Source organism: Filobasidium floriforme (genome assembly GCF_021052385.1).
Source record: "Filobasidium floriforme strain CBS 6241 chromosome Unknown HD553scaffold_2, whole genome shotgun sequence".
NCBI classification, from domain to species: Eukaryota; Fungi; Basidiomycota; class Tremellomycetes; order Filobasidiales; family Filobasidiaceae; genus Filobasidium; species Filobasidium floriforme.
Window position 1 is genome coordinate 71,653 of NW_025763623.1, and position 27,984 is coordinate 99,636.

Consider the following 27,984-nt stretch of genomic DNA (forward strand, 5'->3'; position numbering starts at 1 on the left):
CGAGGTGATTGCTGGTAGCCCCGCATTTTGGAGGTTGACGTAATATTGCATAAGCTCCCGAATCCTCTATGCGATATCAAGTCATCTCTTCACCACTTTGTAAACTAATCATCTTGAAATCATCAACACGCATCATCAAGATATCAAGCATACCGTCCCCAACGGATAGCTGTACCATCCTCGAGCACAACCAGTACCAGTGATAGACACATATAATATATCGCTGGCTCGTGTGAAGCAACAACCGCCACCATGCCGGTCAACGGTACGACGAACGGCAACGTCAAAGGCAAGAAACGCGTAGCATCTCCAGGATCGAGCGATCAAGAGTCGGATGTCGAGGATGGAAACGTGAATGGGAACGGAAGAGCGAACGGACGTGGAGAGTCATCGTCGAAGAGAAGAAGAGTGCAGCATGTAGCTAGCGATGGGGAAGAGGATGAAGAACGTCCGGGGATGAGAGGGATGAACGGTCATCGTAATCACGTCAATGGCAACGGGAAGGTCCAGCCGCGAAACGATGTAGATGAAGATGAAGATGCCGATGACGATGCTTCGGGGGAAGACGATGTCGACGATGAAGAAGGTCTGGAGGTCGAACAAGGTCAGAGGGTCCGAACGCAACGACCTGCTGCCCCGATGCAGAACTTGGTACGGCACGATAACGGGTAAGCTCATACTTCCACGATGAAACGCGAGCGACCTGCGTACCGACTACATGCCCTGACGTACTATGCTGATCTGTCATCTACCTATATATTCACTTGGACGCTACATATACGTCACTTTTCTTCGTCCTTCATTGGACTACCTGAATTTCACTCCGGTTCCCTCTGGTCAACGACACCTATCTATCCTATCACACTCCTATCATCCACCCATGGCATCTGACAGCTACGTCCCAGGCTCGATCCTCCGAATCAAACTGCACAACTTCCTCACATACCACAACGTCGAGTTCAGCCCGGGTCCACATCTGAACCTCGTCATCGGGCCGAACGGGACGGGCAAGAGTTCGATCGTCTGTGGGATCGCTTTAGGGTTGGGATTTCCGCCGAAGGTGAGTGTAGAGGCGCTCTCCATGTTCCCGCTCATGCCGATCTTGAATGGTGGTTTTCTACTTCATTGTCACATTGTTGACGATCATCAGGTATTAGGAAGAGCGCCCGATGTATCTTCCTTTATAATGACCAACCAGACGGAAGCGTTCATCGAGCTCGAGTTGGAGGGGAAACAAGAGGGGAGAAACGTGCTGATAAAGAGGTCGTTCAAGAAGAACAAGGGGAGCGTCTGGGAATTGAACGGTGAGTCTGAATACAATGGTTAGGGTTACCCAATGGGACGTGGGCTAGGGAGATTTGATCGACCGACGAACGGAGGCTGATTTTTGGAAGGATGGTGACATGTTGGAGGAACAGGTAAATCAGCCACGGCCCAGCAGGTCAGCGATACCGTCTCCAAACTTGGGATCCAGGTGGACAACCTCTGGTAAGCCTTCATTCCTCTTTCCATCTGCTTGCCCAACCTACTTTCTGCGCAGAAACGTTGACGAGAAGCGGCTTTATTACACGCCCTCTCGACAGCTGCTTCTTGCCGCAAGACAAGGTCGCTTCGTTCGCTGCCATGACCCCGAAAGAGCTTTTGAAGGCGACCATGCAGGCGGCAAACGAGGTCAGGTTGCCGGGGTGGCACGAAGCCCTGGTACAGACGGATGGAAAGTTGTCGGTGCTCACCACGGTAAGTCTTGTCATTTCTGGTTACTCCTCTACTTGATTTATCAGTCGACAAGAGGTGGACGGTGATGCGGAGGCTGATGAGTGGAACTCTGTAATATACAGGACCTCGATTCGAACAAGTTGCAGTTGGACAAGCTGGCTGAGAAGATTGCAGAGTTGGAGGAGATTGTTCAGGCGAGCAACGAGCGGAAAGAGCTCGAAGAGCAGGTAAGGACATACCTTTGCTCGATGAATTAGTCCCGAGATTGACCTGGAAGTACCTGCGATAGCTGGACAAGTACACCTTGTACCGCCTCTATGCGCAATATAACAAGAAGAAACAGGAATTTGAGGAGATCAAGAAAAAGGTCGCCGCGGCCAAGACGAAACTTCAGCAGATGGGGCAGCAGCAGCAACCGTTGATGGAGCTTCAGGCGTGAGTCGAGCTGTTGGCAGGTCAGGTCTAGTCCAAGCAAAGAGCTGAGGCGGTTGATTTTGCGTACGAAGGCATATCAAGGATCGGGAATCGAAGGGCTTGTCGGCCCTCAAGGCGAATTCGGATACTGCTAAACAGCACGAGCGGAGGATCAACCATCTGCGTGCTAGCATCGAGAAGGAGGTAAGCAGTCTCTGCTTGTCCGCCAGGAATGGGCAGGTCTGTAAGCTAAGACGACCTGGTCCGGAATACAGAGCGAATCGGCTGAAGACGCCCAGGAAGAGCTGCGATCCCTGAGAAAGGGAGAGGATGAGCGCAAGACCAAGATAGCAGCTGTCAGGAGCAAACTGGATGCTGCGGAGGCTACCCTGAACCAATCGCAGGGGTTGGATCCGGAACAGGCGAGAAAGGCTGAAGCTAAGCGTGTGAGCCCTCGAATATTGTCTAGTTGTGGAAGACGTCGTACTGACGCTTTTTGTCAACTGTCAGACGGAGATTCGGAGACAGATCTACCAGCTCGATAGCCTGGACCAGGACGATACTGCCAAGAAGGGTCAGATTCAAGATGCGAATAGAAGGTCACTCCAGCAGATTACACATTTCCAGAACAGGTGAGGATCCGTGTCTGGCAGTAGATCTTGTTCAATCCACTCAATGCATGTTATTTTTTCGTAGTATCGCGCAGCTTAACGACGTGAAACGTAAACGACGCGAAGAACTTGCATCGCGACAGGGAGATCTCGGATACGCCATGGACTGGATCGACAAGAATCGTGATCAGTTCGAGAGGAATGTCTATTTCCCACCTGCTGTCGAAGTGGATATCACCGATCCCAAATATACCCGGGTCGTCGAGGGTTGTGTCGGACGAGCCGCCATGTTTGTGAGTCGTGAGCACGTCTGTGACACATAAGAACGTGGCTGAGGTTCCGTCCATGCCGAAATACTTAGACATTCATCGCGCAGACGCCAAACGACTATCGAGCACTCAACAGGCTCAACGACGAGCAACATTACTTTGCTTTTCGTCGCGAGCGCAAGCGGGTCAGGATTTCTACCGTCCAGGTCACGCAGCAGGAACTCGATGCCGTCGATGAAGAGCCTTCAGTCTCACGTCAGCAGGTGAGCTGCGGGAATACCACTTGCGCCTTATTCACTACTAAAGTGCTGATTTGCTTCCGTCAGCTCGCCGACCTCGGATTTCACGGTTATGCTATGGACTTCATCTCGGCGCCAGATGCTGTCAAAGCCTACTTGCGTTCGGCCGGCCTGCACCAGGCGGTGAGTGGGCTTACGTCTATTTCGACTGGAACGACCGCTAACGCAAGCGCTACAGGCCGTGTCGATACAAAGAGCGAATATCGAGAGAGCAACACAGCTGGGCATAGGCCGATTCGTGCATCTCGAAGGTCAGGTACTCTCGGCGATACAAGTCAAAAGGTCGAACTACGGAAGTCGAGCCGCGCAATCGACGACTAGTGCGGTCGGACCGGCTAGGTGGTTTGGCATGGGAGGCAAGTCTGTTATGCTCGCTCATCTGATCTATGGCATCACTTACACTTAGCTTCTTCCGACAGTCAATTCTGAGGACATCCGGAACTACGAGAATCAGATTGGAAAGGCCCGAGAAGAGTCGGCCAGGGCCGAGAGACAAGTGGCACAGATCGAGGTCGAACGGAAGAAGCGGTTGGTGGAGAAGGAGAAGCTGCAAGGCACCGTGGTAAGTTATCCGTATGTGGGAGTGGCATGATCTCGGCTGACGGAGCTTCATACGTGTTACAGGCAGGTGTCCAGGCGGAGATCGATCGGATGGCCGCTGTTCAGAAGCGTGCTCGAGCAGCCAGGACAGACCGAGGTCGGTTCCCTGTGCAATAGACATTCATAACGTAGCTAATAAGCATTTCTTTCACAGACGACGCTGCGCGTGAACTCAGTCGACTCGAAAAACTGCCACCGATTGAGCAATTGCGTGAAAAGCTTAAGAAGGAATACCAGTCTTCGGTCAAGAACCGATTCGAGTTGGCGATGAAGGGCACTGTAAGTCTTGATCTGCTAGACCAAGAGCCCTCCATGGAAAAGCGTACTGAGATCGTACCACATCTCTCCTGTTAGCCCGACCTGCAACACCTCAGAGACGTGACTGTGGGCATGTCTGAAAACTGCCTGAAACTCCTACAGGCCCAAGCGAACAAGGCGCAAGTCGAACCTATGGTGGCGAACCGTCAAGATCGGTTACAACGATACAAGGACAAGGTGTCCGAGTACACAGAGATATCGCGTAAGGTTAGGGACGACGCCAGGACTCTGCAGGCAGAATACGTCGAGGAACAGAACGAGTTGAAGGACAAGCACAATAAGAACTTTGTTGACGAATTTGAAGAGGTAGGATCAGCGCGAATGGTGCCTCTTTAAGGCTCGACGTTGATCATGTTCGTGCCACGTCTCGTACAGATGAATCATACGGTTGCCGAGATCGAGGCCTTGATAGCCGATACACAGAGCGACATCGCTCTACAACCGGAGGTGGACAACGCTGCCGAGGCTCGTTTGCAGCGAGAGAAGAAGGAGCACGATGAACTGCATGCATTGGTAGCTACTCAATCTGCCAAGAAAGCTAAATACGATCGGATGCACGAGACCGCCAAGGTGGGAAAGAAGCCTTGTCTCGCGCACATATCGCAAAGACTAAACTCAATAATCACTGCAGAACGAATTCGAACCCGCCTTGGACACCCTGGTGAACACGGTATCGGAAAAGTTCGAAGATGCTCTCAGCAGTGAGTACCTCGGCTTGATCGCGTGAACGATCTCTCAACACTTTTCAATGGTAGAGGTCAACGTCGTGGGACAAGTACGTCTGAAGCGGATGCCACGGTATGAAGATTGGGCTCTGGAGATCCTGGTCAAGTTTCGTGACAAGGAGGAGCTTCAAGTCCTGTCTCATCAGAGGCAATCCGGAGGTGTAAGTCAATCCTCGTTGCTCGCTGAGCCGGTCCGGGTCGGTACTGACCCCGCTCTTGTAGGAACGATCGCTTACCACGATCATGTACCTCATGAGCTTGATGAAGCTGTCACGGACACCTTTCTCGTTGGTGGATGAGATCAACCAGGGCATGGATCAGCGGAATGAGCGAGCGGTTCATAATCTACTAGTCAAGACGACCAGCCGAGGTACTGCAGGTACGATTGCCGTAACGATTGAACAGTTTTAGATGTCTTGCTGACGATGGTGCTTTCTTCCCGATAGGCCAGTAAGTTATGCCGTCTCACACCGAAATTTGCTAGCCGGCGTATTGATCGATGTCTTGTGATCAGGTACTTCTTAATCACACCGAAATTGCTGACAGGACTGGACTACAACGAGAAGATGCGGGTATTATGCATTAATAACGGTGAGCTGCACAGTCTACTGTACGTCGAGTTTGGTGCTTAGCTGACCCTGTTTTTCTGCATGCATCGCTGCAGGCGATTGGCGTGAGTGCAACAGAAGGTTCCCCGCCGTTGTTCTGCCTACTCATTCGTTCTCCACATTCTGACAACTCCATAGTACCCGACCCCAGCAAAGGCGACCGCCTTGGCGATCTCAACGGTATTCTGGCGAGATTCGCGCGAAATCGCGCGGCTGCACAGGAGTAGGTCAACCAACTTCATCTGGGCCGACCCCCCGCGCTTCGAGCTCCAAGCCTAAACGGACCTGTAAACCCAGCAACCACAAGTAGGACATTGCATAGAGCGCTTCCTGATGCTGCCTGGCCATCTTTTCATGATCAATGACGTCTTTCCTTGTATCTGTTTGGTACCTCTAGGGTTCCGAGTATCTGTCATGTCACCATTGTATCGCTTCATGGATTTCATTCCGCCGGCAAAGTCGTTGACTAGTCAAAAATCACGGTATTCTGATTCCCAGCCAAGGCAAGATGCTAATTGAGTCTATCCATCCAGTCTGACGACGTCGAACCCAGTGCGTCTCTGGATTTGTTGCTGGAAGACCGGCGGGTGACGGAAGGAGATAAAATTATCTTAAGGTGAGACCGCTGGCCATACTTGTCAAACCCACGGCGACTTTCAAGATCTTCGAAAGATATGCCAAGAGGTGGAGGCAATGGGGACAGGGCCGAGCAGAAACATTTGGCTAGAGCTTTCACATCAAACCAACTTTGTTGGTGTACTTCAGGCAGATCTGACATCGATGTCCCAAGGTTGCTGACTACCGCTCTTTCAGGTTTCACCCAGTCGATTGATCTCTCGTCATATTATTGGCTTCAAACAAGAAAGGTCGTCAAATCGTCGATATATTACAACAAAGCGAATCTGTTATCACCACGGTCGCTGCTTTCTCTATTATATATTTAAAGCTTGCCCGGTCAATCGAAGAGCTGTTCTTGTTCGTTACGTTTCCAGAAGTACGTCGTTAGGATCATCGTCAGAATCCACCCCAAATTGAACCAATTTCTATTGCGTTGATTATCCCCTCTACCACGTTCACCGCTTCTTCCCCAGCGATAACGATCCACTCAACATCGCGCTCCTCCTTTTGAAATCATCACTACTGCTCACCCGCCGCATGCCGCTCTGACCACCGAGTTCCAGCGAGACGTCCGCCTCGGTAGAGACCGCGGATATTCTGGACCGTTTTGCCACCTCTTCAAACGAAGTGACGAGTTCGCTTACGGCCGGCGAAGCGGTCCCGGTCTCCTCATCCATACGGGGAATGTCGATAGGTTGTTTCGATGTCCGTCCGTCCAGGCTATGCTTGACGTTTTGAGATTGAGACAGGGGAGAAGGTCGAACATTGACGTTCTTGACGAGATGGGCCGGGATGGCGGGGAAATGAGGGCTGGGTGCCCCGCTGGAAAAGAGCGCCTGCAACGCTGCGGATCGCTGAGAGGCCGAACCCTCGAGCGGCAACCGGGTCGAGGTAGTGACGCTTCGATCGCCGACCTGCTTCATCTCGGATGGCGGAGCTATGCCTCTGTATGAAGTTGAAGCAACGGCGTTCGGGTTGGCGCGAGGGACCTTGTCCAAGTAAGGCGAGTTAATAGAACCAAGGCCTGAACTGCGCAAGGCGGCGGGATGGATAGGCGTGTCGATTGGTAGAGAAGTCAGTCCGCCTGGAAGCGCTCGACGAGGCTTGGGGGCCATCGGCCTGTCTCGTCTGTCCTGCTCTTCTGGCTTCTCCCTTGAACGAAACACTTCCGCAGATTCCTTCTCCTCTTCGCGATCGGACGAGATGTCATTTTCTTCTTCCTGCGCCATCGATGCGAGCGAAACGCTGCTCTTAATCCGCTTCCAAGTCTTGCTCATCGAGCCCCACCAACCACTACCAGTGGACGACTCGGAACCATCCTTCTCGCGACGTATTTCCACCTTGGTAGGGCGCGAGCTCGCCTCACTGGTTCGTGTTTTCTTCATAATGGGCGACAAAGGCCCTGGTTCAGCCGTGATGGAACCTCGTTCAGTCGAGCTCAGGGATTCGGCAAAAGAGTCGGCAGATCTGAGTTGCGCGTTGCGGTGCAACTTGTTGATTCGAGTGACAAGATCAGCTCTGAAGCGAAGGGCCGGTCAGTCCGCTGTGTTCATCTAGCAATCTGGTACGCGTGGCTCACCTGGCCCATCTCTCGCCTTTCAGTTCCTCTTGTGTGATCCCCTTCTTGAAGACGAACGCGTCAATGACCTCGTCCACGTCGATATCATCACCACCCAAGCCTTCTCTGGCTTTGCCCTTTTGGTGAGACGCTCTCTTGACCCGTCTATAGCAACGGTTGAGAACGGACCAGTCGTCACGAGTCCAGCTTGAGCCTGCCATAGATCCGTCGTTCGCTTGAGCGATGGTGGTCTTTTCCACATACGCCTTGGTCCGGCGATACCCGCTCTCATCATCCATCAATTCCACCTCGGCTTCTCTGAGCAATTCACTCGGAGTAAGAGCAGCTGCAGATTCCGCGGTCACAAAGTATTCGCTCCGACGACGTTTGAGCTTGTTTTCCTGCTGTGTACCTTCCAAAGGAGGCGCTGCTTCCGCCTCGATGTAACGTCGGCTCTGATATCGAAGAAGAATGGGGTCAGCATGGCCGAGGAAAGGCGTCGCTACCAAATCTTAGACTAACCTTGCGAAGGATAGCAGCAGCTAGTGCAGCCGCTCTAGGGTCCTGGCTAGAAATCACGATGGGTGCCCTAGTGTAATCGTTGTCAATCCCCGTCTGCACCGATTCTGTCCCCCGGGCAGTTTCCAGTGAGATCTCGGTCTCTTCGTCGACGTCGTGTTCTGAACGTGATTCGGGCGATGCTCTTTCGACTTCGACATGAGGTGGTTCGTCATATGGGCCTTCGGAATCTGATTGGTGCGATCTCGAGCCATCATGTTCCGATCTAGGCGCATCATCTTCCACTAAGCCATCACCTTGCTGATCCTGGTCCGCAAGAACAGGATCAGCCCGTACATCAGCTTGTCTGGCTGAGGTGGCCAACGGTTCCTCCCCAGGGCGGATCGCGATGGTCTGCGTCACCTGGACTGTCTCGAAGGTCTCCCTTGCGACCGCAACTTCGGATGATGCGGCGATTTCCTCAGTTTCCTCTTCATGAGTCAGTGACTCGCGATCTTCGGGATCTGCTTCAGCTGCGTTGTCCTCTGTCTTAACGACTACGGTCCTGATAGTGACGTATTCGCTGTTCGCGGTCCGTTGCGTTATGGGGGCTTCCTGAGCATGTGCATCATTCCCTCCAATTTGTTCCTGACTGTGCTCCTCCTCCTCTCCCTCAGCTTCTTCTTCTTGTTCTTGTTCTTCCTCCTCCTCGGATTCATCCTCCGCAGGAAGCGTTGTATCACCATCGGCCTGAACGGTATTGGTCACATCTTGATCTTGCGCCGTCTTGTCCTCTGCATCTTGATATTCGGGACTTGAGTCACGATCGTTGGCCATGAACTCTCCTTCCGAGGCACAATCCTCGTGGGCGTCTTCTTCTACATCCTCCCAGACAGGCTCCGAGTGGGGACCGGTGCAATCCGCTTCAACGTTCTCAGGCGGGCTGCTGGCGATAGGCTTGTGATGAGGGGTAGAGATTCGTCGCTTGCTGAGAGGGGTCCTGAGTGGCGTCGAAGCGGTAGCCTGGGTAAAGTCCATCAGATGAGGCTCGATCCGCTGCTTGGGTGGATTCGACGAAGCCATCCGAGCAGGCGGACTCGAGTCACACACCCCTTCCCCGAATCCGGAGAAGTCGAGCGATTGCCAGTTCTCTTCGTTCGGCGGCGAGTAATCACGGAACTGGGGATACGCCGGACTGCTCGATCGCGGAGCATCGTCACGTAGCGGGGCCGGAGATAGCGTGCGCTCAGCTCGTACATCCTGCTGGTCCACTTGGACCTGCTCAGATACGCTATCAAACTGATCTCTGTCCCTGGTCTCGTCCAACCGACTCATTGGAGGAGACGACCCAGCCTCCGTCTCAAGCTCTGACTCCGGTCGCTTGCCCTTCCTCTGCGATGCCTCCCTTCCCGGTCGAGGCGTTTTCGACTGCGATTTTCGTGACCGGCGATGGGAAGTGGGTGATTGTTCGGTACCTACCAGCAGCAAGACGTCCTCACTCGGGCTGCTCGGTCTCAACGGATGATCCATCACGGCATGAAGATTCTCGACGACGTGCGCCGGGGCTAACGATTTCCTCCCCTTTCTCCGCTTACTCGGGCCCGTCTTTCTCCTGTCCTCGCCTTGCTGTACCGAGTCGAACTGGGCTCCTAGGGATTTCCTCCCCTTGCCCGTCGACCGGCCTTGGGATGCCGGTGGAGAGTCCGTCCCAGACTTGCCAGATCGACGAGAATCCTTACCAGCCGGCCTGTCTGTGGCCGGTGCGGATCGTTTGCTCGGCGCGGGTCGTTGAGGCGTGACCGGATCCGTCGAAGATCGACTGTTCCCGGACGTCCTGACAACCCCACGCATGGGACTACCTACCATCCTCGCTGAATACGTCGGGATCTCTACGACGAGCACCGATTTCCTAGCGTTCTTCTTGGCTCTCGGGTTTGGGGATTCGTTTGTCATCCCGACCGAGCCGGCAATGACAGCAGCCACGTCAGACGACCGTTTCCTGCGTCTCGCAGCTGGTTTCGGAGTGACGGGTTTGGCAGATGAAGGTAGAGGTAAATCTTGTTGCCCATTGCCGGTAACCCGTTTGGACTTGGTCTTGCTGGTGGAGCTGGACGAAGCGGCCGAGACGAACGAATCGTTCGAGATCTCGAAAGGATCGTTCCCGTGCTCAGGCCGAGGTGAAGCAGATGCAGACAACCTCCCCGCTGATAATCTCGCTGAGCGTCTCAACGAATTGCCCGTCGATCCAGTCGTGGGCGGAGTAAGCTCTTTCCTGATAGTCTGTGATGCCGCCGCAACGTCCTGAGAAGCGCCAACCGGGTCCTACATTGAGGTGGGAAAAGAGAGGTCTTAGCATCTTTACTCTGCCGAATCTTTCCTCGAAATGCCTACCTCTCGCTGAGATCCTCCTTTCGCTGTCGAGCAACCCTGACTTGCCCCTACCAACGCGTCCTCGTCATCCCCAAACGCCTCTGTCACCCAACTGCCGATCCTCACCACCCCGCGTTCTACGCTATCCACCTCATCATCACCTTCACCGTCAAGTTCCGTATCCGCTCCGCCCCCCATGACATCATCATCGTTGATTCCAGCATCGATTCTCGGTCGATCCTGACCCTGAACCGACCCCTTCTCCCCGCCCAAACCCGACTTCAACGACATCCTAGCTACGAACTTTGATTTCCTCCTCAGTCCGCCTGAAGGTGTAGGCGGAGCTAGGGAGAGCCCGTTCGGCTGAGGTTGAATTTGGGCTTGGGGGTGGTTGTCGGTATTGTTATTGTAGGTGTGGGAGTGGGTATTTTGTGGTATTGATCGTGATTGTTGTTGGGAAAAAGGAGTAGGAGAACGGGTAGGGGTAGGTGTTCCCGGAGGATCAAGGAAGGTAGGTCTGTTGGTGTTGATTCCGATGGCACGTAAGGGGGATCTCTATGAACCAGACAACCAGATCGATCGTCATCCAGGTCGAAGGTCAATTATTATGCTTGAATAGCCAGTACCAAAGGGATCCGCAGACTTACCGTCACCGTCCCTGGACCAATTTGTGTAGGACGCGAGCCCGAACTCGATCGATCAGAGTTGATCCTCTTCCTCCTACCCGGCGACCCTCCTGCGACCGTCTCTTCCCTCTCCATATACATCTCCCTTCCAAGACCGTACCCATTCTCGATCAAAGATACACCGGTACCGGGGAACGTAATCGATCTCCTTCCCATCCTCGAAGTCGACTTGGTTGCAGATGAGGGTTTCTGGGTGTTGGTAGAGGTAGAGGTCCAGAATTGTCGGAGAGGGGAAGCAGGGGCTGAATGCTGTTGATGTTCGTCCCTGGAGTAGACATGCTGATGAGGTTGATTCTCGTCATTCTCTTTCTCTTGCCCCTCTTCAGCGCGGTTCAAATTCGAAGCTTTGTGCTTGCTGTCGTTCGTATTGGCCGATTTGAGACCCGCTTCATCGGAAAGGAGTGTGGTTCGGACCTTGACGCTGGGGAGTACGAACGGGATCCCCACCTGAACCTGCCCATTGCCTCGGGCAAATCGACTGATATGCGCCGAAGTCGGGGTGAAGTATCCATCATCTTGCCCGTTCGAGTGTACTCCTACTCGAGCTCGGTTCCTGGTGGGGGTCTGCAAGGTCGCTAGGGCCGACATCCTATCTTCTCTTTTCGTTCTCGAGGTTCCTTTCCCGGATGTTGATCGATGACCTACGCTCCGCGGCGACGAGGTGGGGTGACGATGGATCCTGTCTCAGACGGACATGCCGAGTGAGTGGTTGGAGCGCAAGAGTAAGCTAGAGGTCAAGAAGCGAGAGTCGTACTATGTGTTTTGTAGTGTGATGGACAGGTCGAGACTTAGGAGGTTGCAGGTCATCATCAGGTCTTGATCATATCCAAAGAGGTCAGAGGTCCGTGAGGGTTGTTGTTGTTTTGTTTGTTGTTGCGCGGGGACCTTATCAAATTATTCGGCGACATCGATCAACAGTGAGTGCTACTGCTGCGTAGACACTGATATCGATCGCAACATGCAGCTGACTGATCTGGAACATACAACGAACTGATGAGGTAGAGTGCAGTACAACAGCCCATATCAGAGGTCGCAAGCCTCTCGAGACTCAGTTTGGATCCCAGCTCGTCGAACGCCTCGCCGGAGCACCAAGCCAGATCGCGACGACGACAGCGAACAACCGTGAAACATGCAAGGCTGGTCTAGTAGCAACTCAATCAAGAGCCAGAGCCTTCATAGCGATTACTCACCTTTCCGTATCCCGAATAATGACCTCGAACCTCGATGGGGACAGCACGTAGCACCCTCTTTCATGGTCTGAAGCAATGAGCATATGATATGACGTGTCAATCGAAAACAGCATCATCTTCAAGCGCGCATTCCGGTTTCATTCAAGGTTGCGTTCGCGATCATTCGACTATTATACGTCTATTTTTCAGAGTGCCACGTTTTGCTAGTGAATTGTTAACAAAATTCGGCAGCAAACAAAATTACGCAAGCACTCGAAAGTAGACCGTTCGCGATGAAGAAATGTCTACTTTGAGCTGAGACTTCTCGACCGATATTCGAAGTCGACATCGGAGGTCGACAAGAACGTCGACATACCTAGGTCGACGTCTTGTAGCTGTAATATCTCATGAACGAACTATAAATATAGCTATGAACTACAGCACAGATGACAAGGACGAGGACCAGTACCTCATAGACGCTAATTCCGCCACCGTAGACTTATTGACGGCCGCTTCGCAAGCCTACGTTCAAATCGTTCGAGGTATCCTCGAGAGGCCCCCCCTTCGACCTATTATACATAGTCCCTTCTCGACGGCTCGTATCCTTCTTCAGACGGTCGGCGGACACCCTATGGCTTGCCACAACGCTATAGGAATGTCCGCCAGTTGTCTTGAACGAATTACCGACGATATCGACCGACTACATCGCATCAAACCCACCGACAACGTCAGTTTACAAGCGAAAGTTGCGATGACCTTATGGATGTTACGCAAGGCTGCTTCAAACCGTCTGACCCAGCAATACTGGCAGATTTCGCAGGCCAGTATCAGTAAGTAAGTGCCTGCGAAGTGGGGCCGGCCGGTTCGCCCGACGACTTGATCAATACTGTCAAATCTAGATACTTTCATGAAGTTATCGACGCTATGTTCGACGTTCGATTCTACGGCCGCTACGTCAAACAACCGACAGCCGACGACCTTCCCCTCCATGTAGACAAGTACACAGACCGTAAATACCGCCACCTTACCAAACGCTGCGTCGGTGCGATCGATGGAACGCAAATAATAGCGACACCTTCCTCCGACGACTCCGCTCGATGTCGAAATCCAGCGAAGTACCTCTCGTTCAACGTTCTCGCTTGCGTCGGCCTCGACGGTCTCTTCACCTTCATACTAGCTGGCTGGGAAGGTAGTGATCACGATAGTAACGTTTATCGAGCAGCCGTAGAACGAGGACTGAAGATACCGAACAATCACCACCTACTAGCCGACGCCGGCTACGGATGGAGCTCAAATCTACTGACCCCGTTCCGTGGGGTCAGATACCACTTGAAGGAGTGGTCGCAGTCACAGAACGGGTGAGTACACCAGCCAAAACGTGACAGCTCGTTCTCAGGCCAACCCCATCGCTCGGGTTGACGAAAACGCTGACGATTTCGTCGGATGTTCAGATCGCCCCAAAACGAGAAGGAACTATACAACCTTCGACATTCTAGCTGCCGTAACATTATAGAGAGGTCGTTCGGTATTGTCAAGAGTCGTTATAAGGTTCGTAGCTATTGTTCTGCCGTCGTCGACCGAGAACGAACGTTCTCCGCCCGCGATATCGACGTACATCGGCATATTCGAAACTTACCGAGTCCTCTCGTTCGCTACCGTTTACTATAGGTTCTCAAATACGGAACGGTCTACCCTATCGCCACTCAGGTTAAGATCATCTACGTCTGCTTCGCCCTCCATAATATCATCGAATTGTACGGGGAAGACGGTACCGAATACGACGACGACGGGAACGTTGTAGGCGAGGTCGACGTCAACGTACCACCACCTCCCCCACCCCCTCGAGAACGACGTCCGCCACCGGAAGAAGATAGGCTAGCTGTCGAGAGACGTGGGAGGATAGCGAGAAGGATGTATAGAGAATACGTCGACTATAACAACGGTCGGAACTGATCGATCGATGTAGTATCGCTATTATCGACGTGGATTCGCTCTCGTAGATCGTGTCGGCTGTCGGCTAGCCTCTTCGTCTTCCTCCCTTCGCTGTTCCATCTCCATCATACGTTTCACGCTGTTGGCCAGGAGTACGTCGGGTGTAGCCAAGAAAGCGATACCTCGAACAGGCCGGTCGGTGAAGTGATTGACGAGACGGTTGTAGTCGACATCGCTGAGCGAGAGTTTGGTAACGACGTCCGCTAGCTTCTTAAACACCCTCTCCATCTGCTTCTCCGGGTCTCGTTTAGCTAGGTCCTCCATACGTTCGTCTAAACGATCTAGTCGTTCGATTAGATCAGCCTGAACTGAAGTGCGTTGACGTTTGGTGGGAGTTCGTCGGGAGGGGGTAACCTGGACCTCGGGGCCTGAAGATTCGTCGCTGTGTGTGTTTGGCTGGTGAGTACTAGTCGGTACACCCGCTTCAGGCTCGAAACGAACCTAGAATCGTCCGATTCTGGTTTGGGCCGTTTCCCCATCGCTTTCGACGATTTCGATGTACCGCCGGGTGTTTGAGAAGGGTCGGTAGCGAAAGGGTCGATTGCGAAACGACCGTCGGGGGTAGTCTTTGAAACGAGGTCATCTAGCAATGAGTAGAGTTCGTTACTCCGGCCTCGCAGTGCGTATAGTGCTAGATTGTCCTTCGTCTGCGAGATATGACGGTTGATAGGTCAGATCGTTCTCTGTGTTTGGGCAGACGATCTTCGACGACGCAGATTTATAGGTTACGTAAGGGTGATCGTACGCATATTCGAACGACGTCTAGAACGTTCGACACGTCGACATACATCGTCAAACATCTATCAAACGCTGTAACTTACTCCAGACTCCTTCAATTCGTCCCACGCACCATCAGGGAGGCTCAACGTATTCATCTCTTCATCAAATCCGGCACCTGACTGGCTGTAGCGTTTCAACAGCGTGTGTTATAGCCGTCACGTGACGCGTAGCAACTCCGTGCAGACCCTCCCCTGGAGACCTCTCCAGAGACTCCCTCTGAGACTCATCTGGAGATTCTTTTGGAGATGTCTATCTGATACCATCTTTGTATTAGTTAGACATCCGTTATTACATTAATCCACTGAGATATAGCCCTGAGTAGACCTTATTAGGATTGGTCCTGGGAGGCCTCCGCCGGAGGTCCCCCGGGGCCTTACAGCGTGTTCCAGGGCTTCCACCCTTCGTTCTTGAGCTATAGGTCGTCGGAAGTCGTACGTCAGTTCTAGCTATTCGGTACCGACGTTGTGAGCGATGTACCTTGTTAAAACGGAACTTAGCTGACTTCTCGTCCTTCTCCCCACCCTTACTACGTATCTTGTTCACCTCAGCGGCGACTGACGCCCACGTACCACGTTTGAAACCGTTATCGGCCCGTTGACCTCGACGTTGTTCCTCCGTAAGCAATTCTAACATCAAACGATCGTCCGCTAACGACCACTGAGCGTTCTTACGACCTCCCTCGGTCTTTACGGTACTAGTAGGACCTCCCTTATCGACCTGCATCACCTCGAAACCTTCCGTCGCCATCGAAGGGGGGTTCTCGAGCGAAATCACCTCGACTATCGACATATCGTCAAACGACGTCGTTCCCCTCGCCAACGGTTGTCGACTACCTCCTCCTGGGTGTCGAGAGACGCCCTGTCGCTGAGAATCACTAGCAATAACGTCCGGGTACATCGTAGCGTCGGTATAGGGTCGTTTAGGCGAGATATTAGGGATATTCGCGATATTTCGAGGTTCGTAAGTACAATTCGTGTTCTGCGTCGTGGTTCTACAAACCCCAACTCCCCTACCAAAACACTAGCCGGCCCTGGGTTACCCAAACCGCAATTGTAGACGCAAAAAATCAGGTCTCGAGCGTCGATTCTCGGCGACTATAAACACACGGAATGCCACATGGTCTGAGCGATACGTAATCGGTAACAATTCACTAGCGTCGGCGTATCAAACTAGCCAGTTGCCCTTTTGGGCCTGTTCTAGACGTATAATAGACGCATGTCGACGTCGCGAACGCACCCCAACTCAACGCGATACGCGATACTGGGCTCGGGCGGGGTCTTCGGTTGTGAAACGAGTCGTGATACGCAGCGGCAGATACAATTTTCTGCCCGAGATCTTCCTTATGTGCCCTTGTACGTGCTTCCATATTAGAGTGACCGCTCGCTTTGCGAACGTTGAATACATATTATTGATGTTTAATCACAACAGAACCTGTTTCGACGACGAAAAGCCGCACAAGGTATAGCATGCAGGCCAGACCTCGCAATCTTCAGAAAAACTTGAAACAGTATTACGAGGCGACTAGTACAATATATATATAAATACACGTAGAATGGAACAGACGGAGATAATACATTCTCTAACTCAAGGTCTGCTGATGGCCCGACTAGGTACCTGAAGCGTTACAGCAAACGCACAGGACAACCGATCAAAGATTATCGGCGCAAGTGAACCCCAAGTTCGGGTTCGAAGCCGCATGAACATTCTTGCACAAAAACTCGGCTGGAACCCCGTTTTGTCCGTAGATCCTGAGGTTCTCCGTCTCGAACCCTTGACAAGACCCTTCGTTGGCACAGCTGAAAAAGATGCCTTGAGAACCGGTGAACTCGGGTAGATCTTGTTCGTACCAACAAGGGTCCGAGATGCAGGATTTGTCACCGGGTTGGAAGCTGTTGATATCGCCGACCCAATCTGAATTAGGTGTATTCGCGAGGACGACGGAGTCTTGTCAGTGACCGCCGGACAGAAACGCATCCGATATGTATGTGAAGAAACGCACCTTTAAAGGAAAAGTTCTTGAGAATGACGGAACCGTTATTGACTCGATCCCCGCCAGGGTTGTTCTGATCGACGTAGGTCTGGGTGACGGCTATGGGGTAGGTGACGTTGTACAACCGGATATCGTGATACTTGATGTTCTCGGTAATACCTTGTCCGCCGACCCAAGACTGCACCCACGTAGCGTCAGTCATCAGTTGACTTGTCATGAAACACGACGTGTCAACGGCGCTCACCTTGAACCTAGCCCCGTACAAGGCATCGATCATCGTGATATCCTCTACGCCGACATCAGGCGGGCGATCAGACCGTGTCAAATGAAAGCTTCCCCCCATACAGTAAAACATATTTCTGAGCTCACCGAAAGTGATATCCCGAACGGTATTGACCTGAGCCTGATTCTTGCCCAACGACCCGATAGAAAGCCCGTGCGTTCCCGGACCGCCGCAGGTGGCCTTGCGCATGGTGATGTTCCTGGACGGGGTGGTGATCGCGAAACAGTCGTCACCGTTATCAATCTTGGAGTCGACCGCCAAGATGTTGGTTCCACTGAGACCCAGGCCGTCGGCTATGGCCAAAGTCTCGGACATCAGCTCCGACGCTATGTCTCTATTGTTCATCATTCATTTCACTCACTGTTGAAGGGGAAACTACCCGACTCGGAATGCGCGTTCACAACAGTGCCCTCGATGTACAGATCATCAGCTACGATCCTAGTGTTCCACCCAATAGGCTTCTCGCTCTTCAAGTTCTTGATGGTGCTTTTCTTGATATCAAATCGGAGCAAGTGAGGGCGGTTGGGAAGTCCACCTTGGCCCGCTGGATTTGCGTCCCACCAAGCTTGACCATGAGCTGCCCCGAGTCAGAACCGTACAAAAAGTCAGCCTAGGTATGACTTACAAAGAACTTGCTAATTCAAAGAGAAAAGGAGAAAGATGACTCACAATCGATCCATCCGGCATTGATATCCTTCGTCCCCACCCATTCCAACCCCTCTCCCTTGAACCTGAACCAATACCCATCGTACACCTTGGGATCGGCAACGATAGCTTGGACGGTAGGGATATCTTCCGGCAAGTGGACGTTGCCGTAGAATTCGACCTTGGTACCGTTGAGCTTGAGGGCGGAGACGGGGTTGTAGGCGTTACTGCGAAGTTGAGCAAGAGGATAATTAGCCGATCGTATCCTCTATGTGATATCATATGGACTCTTTGAGGGATTATGTGGCGGTAGCAGGAAGAGTAAGTCGGATCCGAACACTTACTACCTCACACCGTATTCGAAAGCAACCACCCCACCCTGACTGCACTCCTCGAAAGCCCGATTGATCGCCGGAGCATCGTCGGCGTCCCCACCGAGCGCCTGGATCGCGCAGCGTTTACGTTCGCCTGAAGCAGGTGGGGTAGGAGGAGTCTGGGAGGTGGTCGGTTCGGGAACGGACGAGGCGAGGGAGGTAGAAGTAGGAGTGATGATGGTGCTGGTGGTACGACACCATGGGGCGGCTTGAGCGTTCGAGTTGGCGTTTGCGGGAGGGCTGCGAGAACGAAACGAGTGAAGAGTCTGATGAGGTCAGTACCGAATCGTCTTGCGATGGAAATTGAAAGTTTGGGCGAATTACCAGGGCTTGTTGTCGTTAGCAGGAGCGGCCGAAGCTGGAGCGAGAATGGCGAGGGTCAAAAATAACTTGAAGAGTACGAGCTTAGAAAGCATGTCTAGTGAGCTTGTGAAGGGCAGCTAATCCGATGGCGTAGTAGTAGGATTGAAGTGCTTGTGGACGTTGGGTCGATTGGGTCGCCAGCTGATGTCTCCAGTACAGTACATCGATAATCGAGCCCGACTGCATCTTTCTCTTTCTCAAACCCTGGACCTTATATAATTTTTGGGCCGTTCATGATCTTCATGACCGGCTACTATCATCCACGAAATTCATCACAACAAACACTCGACAAGAAACAATCACCACCATTCAGTATCGCCGCCACCCGGATTTCATTTCCACTTGCGCGCGCTAAATTTCAACCGGCCCGGGGTCCCCCTCTTCCCTACCTTACGTTCCTCCGGGGGCCCGCTCTGCTCTGCCTTCAGGGTTCAGGTCCAGCCTCTTCCGAAGCCTTTACAGCTATGGGTTGGCCCCGGTCCGTAGATCGGGCGCAGTCGTCGTTGATGTGTTGGCTGGGTGCGCGAGGTCATGTGTTCACAAAACGAGTTAAGACGCGCAGACTGCGAGACTTGCGATGATTAGCGTTTCGAACACATTGATGGTAAGCAATCGCAGCTTCACGCAGCTCGCAGTTGAATGGTGACGAGCAATCCCTTGGCAAGATCCGGTTCGTTTGGGCGAGGTGCCGTCTTCCCCAGCTGCTGCAGGGTAGGATGAATTCCAGCGCGCGTCACGTGACTAGGTGAAGGGACGGTTGGTGAGATGATCATGACACGTCATGTGTCGCGCCAATTCGTTGAACGATCCCTGTGTCATTTCTTTGATAGCCACGTCACAGCAAGCACCCCGAGAACCCATCAATCATCATCTCGTCATGCTCATCATCATTTTCTTTATCATGTCTTCCTCTAGACCTCTCTCCATACATGCCATACACACACACATAGACACACACGCAAATATTCTCTCTCTCCTCATCTCTCGATTCCTCGTCCATACTTGTCGAGACAGATCGACATATAGACAGAGGTGTCTTTGCCTCCCTTTCACAAAGCCCATTCAACGACGACGACGACGACGACGAGTAAATCATGGCTACTCCGGCCTCTCAGACCACGCCCGTCAACGCCCTTCAAGCCGCTCTGGGACCTGAAGCTTTCAAGGCCTTTGAAGATTACATCATGACCAAGATAAAGACGGGCATGGAAAAGGTCAGGAAAACGGCGACGACATCCTCGGAAAGCGACTATCTAAAACTTATCGAGCGCTGTGTCGAACATATCTCTGACACGGTCGAACCCGTCTTGCTTCCGATGCTGGGCAAGTACAGAGTGCTCATAGTTAGATGTGAGCTGTACTTGAACAGGGTTGGCAAGGACCTCGGTGTCAAATGGAAGGAGACGGAGATGTTCAAGAGATATATCGGGCCGTCCGACCATTGGCAAGAACACGCAGACGCAAAGCGCATGAAGAGCATCCCCGAACATATCGATCTCGAACCTGCCACCTCTGTTATCACTTCCACTTCGGAGCCTGCTTCTCCTAGTCGTTCTCTTCCGATGGACGACGCACAAGTTGACCCGCTCTCCGACGAAACAACCGACCCGGACTCAGAGTCTTCCAACAATACGCCCACATACAGTTTTTCTGGCCAAGAGCGATCCGGCAGGTTGAAACTCGATATCCATATGTCTAGCGTGGTCACGACGGAAGCGACCAAATCCGACTTTGGCTGCACTGGCTATACCCCAAAGCAGATCATTGCCCTGCTCGTACAGGTCGAGTATATCCCGGAAAAGGAACTGCGAGGGACCGGACTGGAAGCTCTTAATTCCGACCACGGGCGGGAGGAAGTGGGGTCGGTTCAACCGATCAGCTCGGCGATCATCAAGATCTTACAAGCAGGGATCATCAATGCGGTCTGGAAATCCGTCGCGGTGTACACCATGTCCCAAGATCGAGATCCAAAACGAGGTACCGCCGCTCAAACCATTGGCTCTCGAAGTCGACCGATATATAGTATGTTCTTCCTGAACGGACGGTTCATGAGGCTGGCCATCCGAGATCGGGTCGTGCGTATCGAATTCTCGAGCGATAAATGCGGAAATAGAGGGACCGATAGAAATGAAGTTCAAGAAGCAGAGACCACTTTGACGTCGACTTCTAATAAGAGGGGGACCATGAGCGGTCTTTTAGCACGGATGAATATGAAAGACGGTTGTCGATCCTTACTTCGGCATCATATCACAACGGAAGATGGGATGAAGAGGTTTTGGAAGTGGTGTGGTGCGGCGGTCTGGTCGTTCGTCCCCACAGAATCAGAACCAGATTCGGATTCAGATCGTGTGAGATCGACCTCGTCCTCGACCCCGGCCTCGACGGCGGTCCGTTCGCCTATGCGTACAGGTCGTAAGACGGTACGGGAAGAAGTAATCGGTTCAGATCTCGTAGGTACATCTACACCAACACTTGCGTCCAACGGAGTCAGGAAACGAGGGAGAACGAAGTCGGTTGCCGGCATGGACAAGGGCGATAATGGGAACGAAGAAAGGGACGAAGATGGGGATGACGACGGGAGAAGAGGAAATCGAGGGAAGAGGACCAAGGTGCTTGTTGCGCGTGAACAAGATGAATTAGAAGAAGATGACGACGACGATTATCATGAAGACGATGACGGTGACGAAGAACAAGGCGGAGCAGAAAATCCAACAAGCCGAACAAGGGCGGGTGGACAAAAGCAAGACGAAGAGACGTCTTCACGAGATGTGGAGATGAAGAGCAAGGCCGGGATCGGGATCAAGGTCGACAAGTGGCGCTCTGCGATAGAAACCAAGACAACAGCAGAAGCTTCTGAGATTGAAACGCGGGATACAAAGGAGAACCCCCGACCGCAATTACTCACACCGTCGGACGACTTGGAAGTCGGAGCCGGGGATCACGCTATGGACTCTGAGGAGTACATGGAATACGTGGAATTGCGGGAGAAGATGCGAATTCTAGATGGACTGGGTTGGAGGGTCGAGTATTGTAGTCCCAGTGAGATTGAACTGTTCGCAGATATGGTGCGCAAATGAGATGCGCTTATGAGGGATCCGAGTCAGAGGTGGGCATCCGGTATGCAATTTGAGCTTCATCGTCTTTCAGCTATTGCCCCCTCAGCATCGGTGCGATACGTTGAACCTGATCACCACTCGTGTATGCGTTCACTACATCTGCCGATCACAAAACGCACCGCCTCTCGAATGTAGTAGCGAACTCTCTGTCTATCACCTTGACCACCGCCACCAGTCAACCGTGGAGTCCAGAGACGAGACGAACATGATCATCCTCTTCGGTCATCGAGCAGCACAGGAACAGGGGTATTTGAACGGGACGTCCAGGCTGGTTTCGCTCAGCCCCATGATGCGCTGTCCAGAATGAGGGCATTCATGGATGGCCAAAGCGCGAACATAACGCCGGTCTCCGATGTCGGTCCACGTTCTCCCGTTTGTCACGGGATAAAGTCGAACCGAGTGGGACGGGGTAAAGTGGACGGGATCGTTCCTTGCGAGTAGGTGTTTCTCCTCTCGTCGCTCGGTATAATGGTACATCGAGACATATAGATTTGAACGATCTAATGACCAACTCTTACAATCCGTCAATACAATAAATATAGTGCAGTGCGGTCACATTCCTGGTATTGACAAGTTACGAAGTGAGCAGATTCGCGCTCTCCTCATCACCCCACGCGTTCAATCAGAAATCAGAAACGACCCCTATAAGCTACAAGGCCACGAATCCACGTACACAGTCTTGAATCTTGCGAACATGGTCTCCATCTCTCGGCTCTCTTGCGAACACTACGAAACTCCCTTGGGGATCCACCATACCCGACCTCGTCTCTCATGGCGATTCGAAGGGTCGGAAGTCGATTGGAAACAAGCTTCGTATGACCTGGAGATACGGTACCTTCCTCTGAGGTCCAATAACGGAGACGAGGAGGGGGAGGTTGAGCGGCATCATATCGACTCTGCGCAGTCCGTCTTGGTACCTTGGTCCGGTCGTGAACTCGTCTCGAGGGACAACGTACAGGTTCGAGTCAGGTCCAACGGCGAGGATGGAAGCAGTACCAATTGGTCCGAGATCACCCTCCAAGTCGCTCTCCTCTCACCTTCCGACTGGACCGCTAGGCTACTCGGAGGTCCCGCCAGCGACGTCGACGCTGCCCACAGGCCGATCCTGCTGCGAAAGACCTTCCCAGTCGACCGATCTGATAGTGCTAGACTCTACATCACGGCCCATGGATGCTACAAGGTATTCATCAACGGCCATCGGGTCGGGGAGAAAGCTCTAGCTCCGGGATGGCAGAGTTATCACCATCGCCTGCTTTATCAGACGTATGACGTCTCAGACCTTCTGAAAAAGGGGGAGGAGAATGTCATCGGAATGGTATTGGGGGAAGGATGGTTCGCGACACGGCTGAATTTTGGGGGTGGGAGACGGAACATCTGGGGTGCGGATCTGGGCGTTCTTGCACAGCTGGAAATAGGGGTATGTTCATCTTCTCCTCTTCTTCGTGTGCTCAGCAGACTGCATGACGAGCAGTCTATCGGAACAACCTTCTAACATATCATCATCATCTCGATCTTGCTTTGATTTACAGGGCAAGACCGTGGTCCAGACCCGAGCCGACGAAGGCTGGGAATGGGCTCACGGACCCATCATCAGCAGCGAGATATACGATGGCGAGGTGTACGACGCTCGACAAGTACTTCCGGATTGGTTCGAACCGGGATCGACGTCCGGCACCTGGTCGAAGACGGTCCGCGACGTAGGGTTCCCCCGTGGAAAGCTTATCGCTGCGGAATGTCCCCCGGTGAGGGTAACACAGTCTATCAGGCCCAAGGAGATCATCAACACACCGTCGGGCAAAACCATCCTCGATTTCGGGCAAAACCTCGTCGGGTGGCTCAAGGTCGAGAATCATCCTTCCGATCTGAACGAAGGGGATGTTATCCGGTTCTTACACGCCGAGGTCTTGGAAGACGGGGAGCTGGGGACGAGGCCTTTGCGTGATGCGAAAGCGCAGGTGGAGATTACTGTCGGGCAGGAAGGTGGATTGGCAGGATACGAGCCTAGCTTTACGTTCCATGGATTCCGGTACGCCCAGATTGAGGGTTGGAAGGGCGTCTCGCTCGATGATCTCACGGCCCAGGTCGTCCATACCGACATGGAACGGACAGGGTGGTTCGAGTGCGATCATCCACTGATCAACAAGTTGTGGGAAAACGTCAATTGGGGTCTCCGTGGTAACTTCGTATCGGTCCCTACCGATTGTCCTCAGCGGGACGAACGACTCGGTTGGACGGGAGATCTACAGGTGTTTGCCGAGACGGCGAGTTTCTTGTACGATACGAGCTCGACGCTGGGAGGATGGTTGCAGGATCTAGCCGCTGAGCAGATCGAGGATTGGGAAGGGGTCGTGCCGCTCGTCGTGCCCAACACGCTGGGAAATCTCTTTGGCCCGCCACCCCCTTCGGCAATCTGGGGAGACGTGGCCGTCTTGACGCCCAAGGACTTGTATGTGGCTTCGGGTGATATGGATCTCGTTGCCAAGCAATACGAGAGTATGAAGACTTGGATGGACAAGGGGATCAAGCGGAGCGCCAAAGGGTTGTGGGACAGCAAAGGACCTCAGTTTGGAGATTGGCTGGATCCCAAGGCGCCCCCTGATGCGCCTCAGGATGGAAGGACCGATAACATGCTCGTCGCCGATGCATGGCTGGTCCATACCACCGAGGTCATGGCCAAGATGGCCGAGACCCTGGGATATGCCGAAGATGCCAATCGGTACGCTGATGACGCCCGACGTCTCAAAGTCGAGTACCAGCAAGAATACATTACCCCCAACGGAAGGATGATGTCCGACACCCAAACAGCGCTCGCCCTGGCGCTACACTTCCACTTGTTACCTGAAGCCTCTGTCGAGGTCGCTAGGGATCGTCTCGATCATCTGGTCCGAAAGGCCATCTTCCAGATCTCGACCGGGTTCGCGGGGACTCCGATCATCTTGCATGCCTTGAGCGATAATCAGCTGTTACAGCATGCCTATAGGATGTTTCAGGAGAAGCAGTATCCCTCGATCCTCTATCCTGTCAGCATGGGCGCGACGACGATTGTAGGTTCCGCTTTGAGAAGTCTCGGTCGACGTGTATGCTAACCCATCGGATCTCTTCGTCGCCTCAGTGGGAAAGGTGGGACAGCATGTTACCCGATGGTAGGATCAACCCTGGCGAGATGACCAGGTGAGTCCAATTCGAGGCAAGCGGGTTGATCATTCTGACGCTAACATCTCACATTCAATCTCGCTGTGCACCCCTTCAGCTTCAACCATTATGCCCTCGGCAGTATCGCTTCATGGCTGCACAAGGTGGTCGGCGGACTCGCTCCGTTAACTCCAGGCTGGCAAGACATCCTCTTCAAACCCCGTCCAGGCGGTTCTCTCACCTCGGCCAGAGCGACCCATACGAGTCCGTACGGTGAGATCAGCTGCGCTTGGAAGCTCGATGGACGGCAACTCGAAGTGACGGTCTCGGTCCCGCCGAACTGTACGGGCCGCGTGGTCCTTCCCGGTGTCGACGAGAGGATCGGGAGCGGTTGCAAGACCTATTCTGTCGAGTGGGAACCCGAAGCGGAATGGCCCCCAAAGTCGTACCAGTTGCCATTCGGGCCTCCCAAGCCCGATGTTCCAGCATGAGCGAGCATGATGTCTAGGCAAGACATTACCGTGTTTGCGCGATGTCATGGTATTCTCTGTCGGTTGATCGTGATGAATGTACTCCGCTTCAGTACTTTTGCAGATGGCAACTAATGCTCGACGGTCACCGAGACCAGGGACGTTGCTCTCGAACCCTTTTTCTTTCGTTTTCAGAGCGAGCAAAGGTTTCTCGATGCCTGACCTCGGTGATGGTGCTGGGGATGGTACGCGCCCGTATGCAACCATCTTCTAATTCAGGTTGTCCATGCCGATTTCCGCACAATATGGTGAATATAAAGTCCCTTGCAGTACACGTCGCGCTATACTATAGCATCCTTGATAGTAACAATCGAATGCATGTCGTAATAACCCGAGTGAGCTGCATGCTGCACTGATGATTCGATTGACGCATTTCGGCCCACCCAAGCTTCTGATTGTTGTATGATACGACGCATGACATGCATGGCATTACGCTATATGCTAGCATGCTACATGCTTACCGATCACCGATCATACGAGTGTAATCTGTGGACGGGGGAGGTGGAGGATAGGTGATTGTGAAAAGGGCCCGAATCGAAGCGAACGCCGCCGCCGGCTCCGCCAAGCGGCCCTCCGCAACAAACACCCGCTATTCCCGTGTTCTGCGCATGTGGTCGAGGTCCATGCAACACGCCACACGCACGTGTTTATCATACGATCTGCCAACACTCTCGGTAGACCGGTTGATCGGTTGATCCGTCGACCTTGGTCATCCATCCGACTCGTTGCGACTCTGGAGGACCCTTTTGACAAACACCGCAAGACATATCAACTGCAGGGTGATGACTGATGGATGAAACAACTTTGGGTGCAGAGGGAGAGCGGTGTCTATGGGTCAAGGGTCCGCTGTTCCCTGGAAAGATATAAAGGTCGAGGTCGGGGTGGATCGTCTGTCGTCTTCATCTTGCGACTTTCATCAACCATCTACCATCTGCCATCTACCATCTTCCGTCTGCCATCTTCATCAACACCGTCATCACCACGCAAACCGCAATGTCTCAGAACACCGTCATCTTGAGTAAGTCTCCTATCTTTTGTTTCGACCATTCTCGCGACCATCGCGCTAAGCCCCCTGAAACATCATCATCGTGACCATTACAATCATCAACATCGGTTTCAAAACTATCATCATTCGCTATACACACATCACCCGACTCCATCTCTTCCTCTCGATAGTCACCGGCGCCAACCGAGGTATCGGTCTGGAACTCGTCAAGCTCTACGCCTCTGAGCCTCAATACACCGTCATCGCCGGTGTCCGGGACGTCACCAAGGCCCGAGAGCTCGAAGAATGGAACGAGCAGGCCGGAAAGGAGAGCGGAAGAGGGGGGAAGATTCACTTGGTCAAGATCGATGCAGGCGATCTGGAGGGAAACAAGAAGGCTGCGGCCGAGATTGAACAGCTTTACGGCAAGGTCGACGTCTTGTGGGCGAACGCTGGTCAGTCCGCTATAGCTATTACATCGTCACCGTCATCGTCGCATGTTGCGCTGCGCTGTGGGATCAGGGTCAGGGAGGCTGACTGAACGATATTCATGGATCGTCATCGTCGTCGTCGCAGGTGCCGCTTGCGGATCGATCCCCGTCCTCTCGGCTACCAACGCCGATTACGAAAACCTCTTCCGTACGAACACCCTCGGCCCTATCGTCCTCTTCCAAGCGTTCTATGCCCTCTTGCAAAAGTCAGACAATCCGGTGAAAAAGTTTTTGATCACCTCGTCCATCGTCGGCTCGACCGGGTCCCAGCACATGGTCCCCTTTGCGCTCTCGCCTTACGGGGCTTCGAAAGCGGCCGTCAACCATGTGGCCGTCAAGCTCGCACAGGAACATGGGGAGAAGGATGGGATCGCCGTAGTCTGTCTTCATCCTGGTCAGTGTTTACTCTCGTCTTTCTGATTTCTTTTCCCGGATGGAGGGAACGAGCGTCGTTTGCACTGGAGTTTATTATCGCCTGATCTGAACTGACCTTGTCCTCCTTCGCCCTCCCACAGGTTCGGTCATGAGCGACCTAGGCAGACAAGGATGGGTAGACATGGGTCTCGACCCGGACGGTCCCCTGCCCATGCCCGTGGCCACCCCGGAGGAATGCGCGAACTCGTTGAAAGGGGTCGTCGATGGGGTCACTGTCGAAAAGGATGGCGGCAAGTTTATCGCTTATGATAGGTCGGTCGTGCCTTGGTAGAACGGGAGACCGCGAGGGATAGTGAAGGGAGACATTGGGCGAGACCAGGGTTGCTTGTACTGTGAGGTAGAAGACGGTGATGACGGTGAAGGGCGAAATGTGGACCCAAGGTTGATCGAAGACAGGAATACATTATTA

General features: G+C 53.1%; 7 protein-coding genes across 7 annotated transcripts; 4 read left to right on the forward strand and 3 right to left on the reverse strand.

Moving 5' to 3' along the window:
* Window positions 1–166: 166 nt before the first annotated feature.
* HD553DRAFT_303911 (P-loop containing nucleoside triphosphate hydrolase protein) lies at window positions 167–6,018 on the forward strand. The gene is made up of 26 exons (XM_046178941.1): window positions 167–668; window positions 895–1,060; window positions 1,151–1,304; window positions 1,419–1,488; window positions 1,584–1,737; window positions 1,839–1,943; window positions 2,006–2,151; window positions 2,223–2,334; window positions 2,406–2,576; window positions 2,641–2,762; window positions 2,827–3,034; window positions 3,103–3,273; window positions 3,337–3,432; window positions 3,488–3,665; window positions 3,729–3,871; window positions 3,934–4,006; window positions 4,064–4,188; window positions 4,264–4,533; window positions 4,603–4,797; window positions 4,859–4,928; window positions 4,983–5,113; window positions 5,175–5,332; window positions 5,467–5,543; window positions 5,617–5,625; window positions 5,699–5,783; window positions 5,858–6,018. Exons 1-26 carry the CDS (start codon window positions 253–255, stop codon window positions 5,868–5,870), a joined length of 3,618 nt encoding a protein of 1,205 aa, XP_046039442.1. The 5' UTR covers window positions 167–252; the 3' UTR covers window positions 5,871–6,018.
* Window positions 6,019–6,379: 361 nt separating this feature from the next.
* Window positions 6,380–12,076, reverse strand: HD553DRAFT_303915 (uncharacterized protein). Its single transcript, XM_046178942.1, has 5 exons — window positions 11,252–12,076; window positions 10,626–11,159; window positions 8,259–10,556; window positions 7,758–8,191; window positions 6,380–7,696 (listed from the first exon to the last, which is right to left on the reverse strand). The coding sequence occupies exons 1-5, from the start codon at window positions 11,876–11,878 to the stop codon at window positions 6,634–6,636; spliced, it is 4,956 nt and encodes a 1,651-aa protein (XP_046039443.1). The 5' UTR covers window positions 11,879–12,076; the 3' UTR covers window positions 6,380–6,633.
* A 2,357-nt stretch (window positions 12,077–14,433) lies between these two features.
* HD553DRAFT_338720 (uncharacterized protein) lies at window positions 14,434–16,128 on the reverse strand (the record flags this gene model as incomplete). Its single annotated transcript, XM_046182368.1, has 5 exons — window positions 14,434–14,833; window positions 14,893–15,098; window positions 15,273–15,354; window positions 15,609–15,643; window positions 15,709–16,128. 5 exons carry the CDS (start codon window positions 16,126–16,128, stop codon window positions 14,434–14,436), a joined length of 1,143 nt encoding a protein of 380 aa, XP_046039444.1.
* Window positions 16,129–16,548: 420 nt separating this feature from the next.
* HD553DRAFT_347437 (extracellular exo-polygalacturonase) lies at window positions 16,549–18,939 on the reverse strand (the record flags this gene model as incomplete). The annotated part of the gene is made up of 8 exons (XM_046183300.1): window positions 16,549–17,142; window positions 17,231–17,399; window positions 17,466–17,509; window positions 17,591–17,797; window positions 17,866–18,081; window positions 18,174–18,376; window positions 18,494–18,763; window positions 18,848–18,939. The coding sequence occupies 8 exons, from the start codon at window positions 18,937–18,939 to the stop codon at window positions 16,880–16,882; spliced, it is 1,464 nt and encodes a 487-aa protein (XP_046039445.1). The 3' UTR covers window positions 16,549–16,879.
* An 876-nt stretch (window positions 18,940–19,815) lies between these two features.
* On the forward strand, window positions 19,816–22,327 carry HD553DRAFT_303918 (uncharacterized protein). The gene has a single exon (XM_046178943.1). The coding sequence runs from the start codon at window positions 19,981–19,983 to the stop codon at window positions 21,961–21,963; it is 1,983 nt and encodes a 660-aa protein (XP_046039446.1). The 5' UTR covers window positions 19,816–19,980; the 3' UTR covers window positions 21,964–22,327.
* Window positions 22,328–22,472: 145 nt separating this feature from the next.
* HD553DRAFT_303919 (bacterial alpha-L-rhamnosidase-domain-containing protein) lies at window positions 22,473–26,121 on the forward strand. The gene is made up of 4 exons (XM_046178944.1): window positions 22,473–23,419; window positions 23,532–25,046; window positions 25,115–25,173; window positions 25,253–26,121. Exons 1-4 carry the CDS (start codon window positions 22,697–22,699, stop codon window positions 25,623–25,625), a joined length of 2,670 nt encoding a protein of 889 aa, XP_046039447.1. The 5' UTR covers window positions 22,473–22,696; the 3' UTR covers window positions 25,626–26,121.
* A 269-nt stretch (window positions 26,122–26,390) lies between these two features.
* Window positions 26,391–27,969, forward strand: HD553DRAFT_291465 (uncharacterized protein). Its single transcript, XM_046178372.1, has 4 exons — window positions 26,391–26,682; window positions 26,841–27,104; window positions 27,226–27,534; window positions 27,656–27,969. The coding sequence occupies exons 1-4, from the start codon at window positions 26,658–26,660 to the stop codon at window positions 27,844–27,846; spliced, it is 789 nt and encodes a 262-aa protein (XP_046039448.1). The 5' UTR covers window positions 26,391–26,657; the 3' UTR covers window positions 27,847–27,969.
* Window positions 27,970–27,984: the final 15 nt, after the last annotated feature.

What these genes read in the sequence shown, in the direction of transcription:
- HD553DRAFT_303919 (XM_046178944.1), top strand. Translation starts at nt 22,697, where the DNA reads ATGGTCTCCATCTCTCGGCTCTCTTGCGAACACTACGAAACTCCCTTG. An exon ending in GCATGGGCGCGACGACGATT is followed by an intron (nt 25,047 to 25,114) that starts GTAGGTTCCGCT and finishes TCGTCGCCTCAG; the next exon opens with TGGGAAAGGTGGGACAGCAT. An exon ending in AACCCTGGCGAGATGACCAG is followed by an intron (nt 25,174 to 25,252) that starts GTGAGTCCAATT and finishes GCACCCCTTCAG; the next exon opens with CTTCAACCATTATGCCCTCG.
- HD553DRAFT_291465 (XM_046178372.1), top strand. Translation starts at nt 26,658, where the DNA reads ATGTCTCAGAACACCGTCATCTTGA. An exon ending in TCAGAACACCGTCATCTTGA is followed by an intron (nt 26,683 to 26,840) that starts GTAAGTCTCCTA and finishes TCCTCTCGATAG; the next exon opens with TCACCGGCGCCAACCGAGGT. An exon ending in CGTAGTCTGTCTTCATCCTG is followed by an intron (nt 27,535 to 27,655) that starts GTCAGTGTTTAC and finishes GCCCTCCCACAG; the next exon opens with GTTCGGTCATGAGCGACCTA.
- HD553DRAFT_303918 (XM_046178943.1), top strand. Translation starts at nt 19,981, where the DNA reads ATGGCTACTCCGGCCTCTCAGACCACGCCCGTCAACGCCCTTCAAGCC.
- HD553DRAFT_303915 (XM_046178942.1), bottom strand. Translation starts at nt 11,878, where the DNA reads ATGTCGGCCCTAGCGACCTTGCAGACCCCCACCAGGAACCGAGCTCGA. An exon ending in AAGGAGGATCTCAGCGAGAG is followed by an intron (nt 10,557 to 10,625) that starts GTAGGCATTTCG and finishes ACCTCAATGTAG; the next exon opens with GACCCGGTTGGCGCTTCTCA. An exon ending in CTGCTGCTATCCTTCGCAAG is followed by an intron (nt 8,192 to 8,258) that starts GTTAGTCTAAGA and finishes CTTCGATATCAG; the next exon opens with AGCCGACGTTACATCGAGGC.
- HD553DRAFT_303911 (XM_046178941.1), top strand. Translation starts at nt 253, where the DNA reads ATGCCGGTCAACGGTACGACGAACGGCAACGTCAAAGGCAAGAAACGC. An exon ending in GTGCTAGCATCGAGAAGGAG is followed by an intron (nt 2,335 to 2,405) that starts GTAAGCAGTCTC and finishes TCCGGAATACAG; the next exon opens with AGCGAATCGGCTGAAGACGC. An exon ending in AGAAGCTGCAAGGCACCGTG is followed by an intron (nt 3,872 to 3,933) that starts GTAAGTTATCCG and finishes TACGTGTTACAG; the next exon opens with GCAGGTGTCCAGGCGGAGAT.